Source organism: Monoraphidium neglectum (genome assembly GCF_000611645.1).
Source record: "Monoraphidium neglectum strain SAG 48.87 unplaced genomic scaffold scaffold00278, whole genome shotgun sequence".
NCBI lineage: Eukaryota > Viridiplantae > Chlorophyta > Chlorophyceae > Sphaeropleales > Selenastraceae > Monoraphidium > Monoraphidium neglectum.
In genome coordinates, this window is record NW_014013350.1 from 22695 (window position 1) to 27483 (window position 4789).

Here is a 4789-nt window from a genome sequence, read left to right on the forward strand (position 1 = left end):
AACATCTTGATGGGCCACGCTGGCGCGCTGCAAAGTCGAGGGGTCAAGCGCGAATGGAGTTAATGAAGCCGTTGGCGGGGTTGAGACGTGACGAGATAAGTGAGGCGTGTGCTCTGGTACACATGCGGGCCGATTGAACCGCAGAATTCCCTGCTAGCGGCTAGCCCGCATGCAGCAGCAGTGTGATGTGAATGCGCGCGCAAGCCGGCCACGGGTGTGCGCGGCCAGCCAGCGCACCTTTGCCTGCAGCCCCATTCCAACTCCGAGCCCTACTGCTAATCCGGCTATCAGGGCTAGCGCGAACGCCCCTATAAACCATTTCTCGGTGGTCGTTCTAACACCTTTCGGCTCCCCCAGCAAGTCTCCGCTCATTGTTGATGCTGTCATGATGTATGAATACGTCTACCCGCCTCTCACTCAATATGCTGGCCATTGACGGAGCCGTGCTGTGATGCAGCTCGGAAATCGGAACAGCAACAATGACCGTTGTCTGGGGACCATGCTTTCTGTGCTTTGCGGCAGGTCACCCGTGAGAAATGGGTTGTTTGAGTATGTGTCAAGGTTTATCAATGGCAGTGGTTAGTCATGAATTCGTGCCGCTTTGCCGAACTGCCGGGATTGACCGAAGCGGCGGGTATGGCAGCACCAACGGCAAGCCTGCCGCAGCCCCAGCAACGCGGCAAGCTGCCGGTTTTCCTTGTAAGCATGGCTGCTTGTCAAACGGTAGAAGGATGGTGGGTAGGGATTGCAAGCTAACAAGGGGACACAGCAGGCCAGGCAAACGTCGACACTCCCTTAGGCCCCCGAGATGACATGCGTGGTCGGCCGAGAAATCGGCAGAGAGGTGGTCTGCCAAGGACATGGCGATTGCAGCGGGGTACAGCGGCAGCATTCCAATGATGCGTCAACTCTTCTTTGGAGGAGGGCCTCCCCACGACGGAGGACGCAGCCCCTGTCGCTGCTGGCCTGGGAAAAGGCGAGCTTTAAAACCGCGGTTCGCCGCCCGCAAGTCCCCCGCATGCACATGGTCGATCCAGCTGCCGGTTTCCTGGACTTCTTGAGGCTGTCCTGATGCCTGGCCATTTCGCACTTGGGTGCCTACAATCTCTGGTTACAGACTCTGCTTATCAATGCACTCTTGAATTGCTAGTCTCCCAGGGCAGTCATGCACAAAGATTCCCTCCCAAGCAAAAGGTTCTTAGCAAGTCTGTGAAAGCCATGTCGCCCTTGCTGCGCCACCCCTGCAGTTGGAGGCCTTGCAGTGGCTCCACGCCCACGGCTGCCCCTTTGACAGCCAAGTCACCTGTGGGCTGGTCTTGGCGCGCAACTTGGAGGGACTGCTGTAGGCGATAGACGCCGGGGCCCCCCAGCGACTACTTATGCTGCCGCGCCGCTCGCAGTCGACACTGTAACGTTATCCAGGTGGTAAGGGTGCACGGGTGCCTTAAGTATGGTGCCTGCTACCAGGCAGCGCGAGCAGGGCAATGGGGCTTGGTGCGATGTTTGGATGCGGGCGCGGGACCCGCCAGGCCCCTGCGTGGGATGGATGCGGCGAGGATGGAGTGGCTTGCGGTAATTCACGGGCAGTGAGATGTCGCGGACGCAGCACGGACGGAGCTCGAAGCGCGCGCCGCATCTGTTTCGGTGTGATGGGCAACGCTTTGATCCGGCCGGGCTGTTGAGAGATTGCGCAGAAGCAGCAAAGCATGCTTTCGCATGCAGCGCAGGGCGGGGTCTCCCAGGTCGCGCCTGTCTTGATGCTTGCGGTGCTTTTCCTATTTGCTGCCACCGCCAGCCGCCTTGTCTCTGCATGATGCTGTGCCGCAGTGTGAGCTGGCGCTTCATTTTTTTGAGGTCCCCGCAAGCCCGAGCAGGCGCTCTGTCCCCTTGCCCTCATCCTGTGGGTCAGTCATCTTAGACATACTTGCACTTTTCTCTTCTTCAACCGTAAGAAGAGGCGGTGAGCCTTCATACCGCACGCTACCCTGCACGCTACCCTGCACCTTACTTGATGCAAACAGCTACGCCTAAACAACCAAAAGCCATCAACAAACACGCACGTGGTGCATTTCGTCATGGTCACAACAAAACCGGCTGCAAACATTGACTTGGCCGAAGCCTGCGCTCATTCAGCAGCGAATGGGCACGCATATGGGCCGCTGCAGGTCATGTCATGGGTGATGAGTCAGGGTCTTGAACTCTGCCCATTGGCTACTTCTCTAGATCTGCAAATGCCAGCCCAGGATTCTCGTGGTCGATGTCAGTCATCGAAGGGAACTGCCAGGGCATCTTTACTGGGTCCATCTCGGGTATCTGGGCCTGTTTGGGAGGTTGCAATTGTGTGATGTATTTTGCGGTCATGACGGGTAGGACGAGCGAGAGTAGTAATGCAGGTGGGGGCAGGGCAGTTGGCAAAGAGGTTGAGTGTAGTGGTGCATCTGTCCACGCATGCAGTAGGCCATGCGGCGCAAAATTATCAAGGTCCTTGAGGATGCAAGTGCCACACGCACATACCTTCCCATTTGACACACAAACACCACACTCACACGCACAACTCATCTATCCCTCCCTCCCTCCCTCCCTCTCTCTCTCTCTCTCTGTGTTTCTCTCCCCCTCTCCCTCTTACTCCATCTTCCGCTCCCTCTCACTCCATCTTGTGCAAGCATGCACTTTCATACGCAGGCACGTGCACATACACACACACACATGTGCGCGCGCGCACGCGCAAACGTGCGAACAGACACACACACGCCTACCTTGATTGTGTTGAGGACATCATTGAACAGCTTGTCGTTGCCTCCAGCTGGGGTTGAGGTTTGGGGGCGGATGCACTTAGCAGCAGCAAGTCTTTATAGACAGCTCCAGGTCGTCCCGGGACGTCGCGCACCGACGGCGGCGCTAGCCGCACTCTCCTCACCCCAAAGTCATTTCGGCACACCCCGGCCGACGAGCGCACTATCAAAAATGACTACATTTGTGCATGGTCTCCAATCGACTCACGCCCAAGGTGCAGCTTGTCCGCATTGATGAACTTGGTCTGCCAGTCCGGCACGCGCTGCCAGGTCGTGAAGATGTCCAGCACCGTGGCGTTGTGCTTCCTGCCCAGCGCCTGCAGCTGGTCAACGTACAGCTGGCTGTTGGCCAGGCTGCGGGCGCCCTGTGGGGCAAAATATAATTGGCCCAGAAAGGATGGAATAGGTATAATGTATTGGCGGGCAGTCACATCAGCGTGGTGTCAACATTACTGGACACTTGGCGCGTTGCAAGACACGGGCTGCCGCGAGCTTGAGGGCGAGGCTGCGGGACAATGGAGCGCGGGACGGCCAGAGGCACTGGGCGTACATGCCAAGGGCGCCATCTGTCTTGCCGCGTGCCGGCCCCACGGACCCACCGGCTTGCCGGGCGTCTCCACCACGGGCGGCGGCGTGATGAGCAGCCAGTGCCTGATGCCCTGCTCGTTGCCCTTCGACATGATGGCGTCCACGTTCTCAAAGAACTTCTCCGGCGATACGTACGCCTTGCTGCAAAGGGAGGATCCCCATTCACGGCGCAGTAGGTGGGAAGAGTGTGCGCAGGCCAAAAGGAATTCGCGCGGACGTTCACGCCACGGAAAGCAGCACCCGCTCCACCACCCGTCACCAGGCCCCAACGCCCCGCACCCCGCGCTTGCAGGTTGCAGGCCGGCGACGAAGGCGGCCGCAGGTCCGCTTATAGCACCCGTGGCTGACAACTCCGGCCGCCCGGCCTGCCCAGGGCAGCCTCACCCTGCGGCTTGTTTGACCTGGCTGTCCTTCACCCCCAAGAATGCAATGCCCATTATGGGGTTTGTCACATCAAACAGCTGGGGAAGGTTGCGTTTGGTGGAGCGGTTGGGGTCAAGAGTGTGTGTGTGTGGTGTCTGTGTGGTGAAGTGTGCATGTATGTGTGCGGTCGACAGTGGAACAGCACACCGCAAACTTGTGTGTTCACACAAGGGCACCAAGGGGCCGGGGCCGCCGGCATTTCGCCCAAAGCACACATGTTTCTAACGCTGCCCTCCGCTGCCTCCCAGCCCCAAAGCGAGAGCACTCTCCGTTTCCCCTCCGCCTCGCTCGACCACGCCCGCTCCCCGGCCTCTCCTCAGGCCCCAGCCGCCAGCCCACCCCCTCACCCCTCACCGAGTCCAGCATGTAATCCACAAAATAGTTGGTGAAGTAGCCCCCAAAGCCGCGATTAATGAGGTCGGCCTGCACATTCGCAGCAGGGGGTGGCATCGCATGCGGCGCAGGCTCCACATCCGCTCGGACAGGCGGAAGCAACCCGTGCACATTGGAAAGCCGCAACACAACCTCCTGCTGGGCCCGATGGGGCGGCGGGTCGCCCGAACAGCCGACCGGCTTCGCTTTCGGGCTGTCGTCTCCCCCAACACCCCCCTTCCCGATCGCCACGCGCACCAGTTGGCACCTAAACCACTTCTGGCATGCTCGCCCCTGCACCGCAATTCACAGGTTGTCCTTCCCTGACCGCTGAGGAAGGCGCTGTGCGACGGAAAACTCGGCCCCTGCCCCACACCCACCTTTCGCGCGTAAGATCCGACAAGCTTTGACCCCCAGCCGCCCAGGTTGTAGCTGAACCCGCTCTCCGTGAGGCCGTCGCCGACCAGCACTATCGACGGCCGGGACCTGGCCGCGCGGAACCGCAGGGAGCGGTGCGGGACGGCCCCGGGCGCGCCGTCGTCGGCTGACAGCATCCGGACCGACTCCACATCCTGCTGCGCCACGCTGGCGCGCTGCGAAGTTGAGGGGTGCAT

At 60.1% G+C, this 4789-nt stretch overlaps 1 protein-coding gene across 1 annotated transcript; it reads right to left on the bottom strand.

Moving 5' to 3' along the window:
* Positions 1-2211: 2211 nt before the first annotated feature.
* Positions 2212-4789, bottom strand: MNEG_2457 (hypothetical protein; the record flags this gene model as incomplete). The annotated part of the gene is made up of 7 exons (XM_014049067.1): positions 2212-2319; positions 2757-2803; positions 3001-3157; positions 3392-3521; positions 3765-3841; positions 4158-4226; positions 4556-4789. The coding sequence occupies 7 exons, from the start codon at positions 4787-4789 to the stop codon at positions 2212-2214; spliced, it is 822 nt and encodes a 273-aa protein (XP_013904521.1).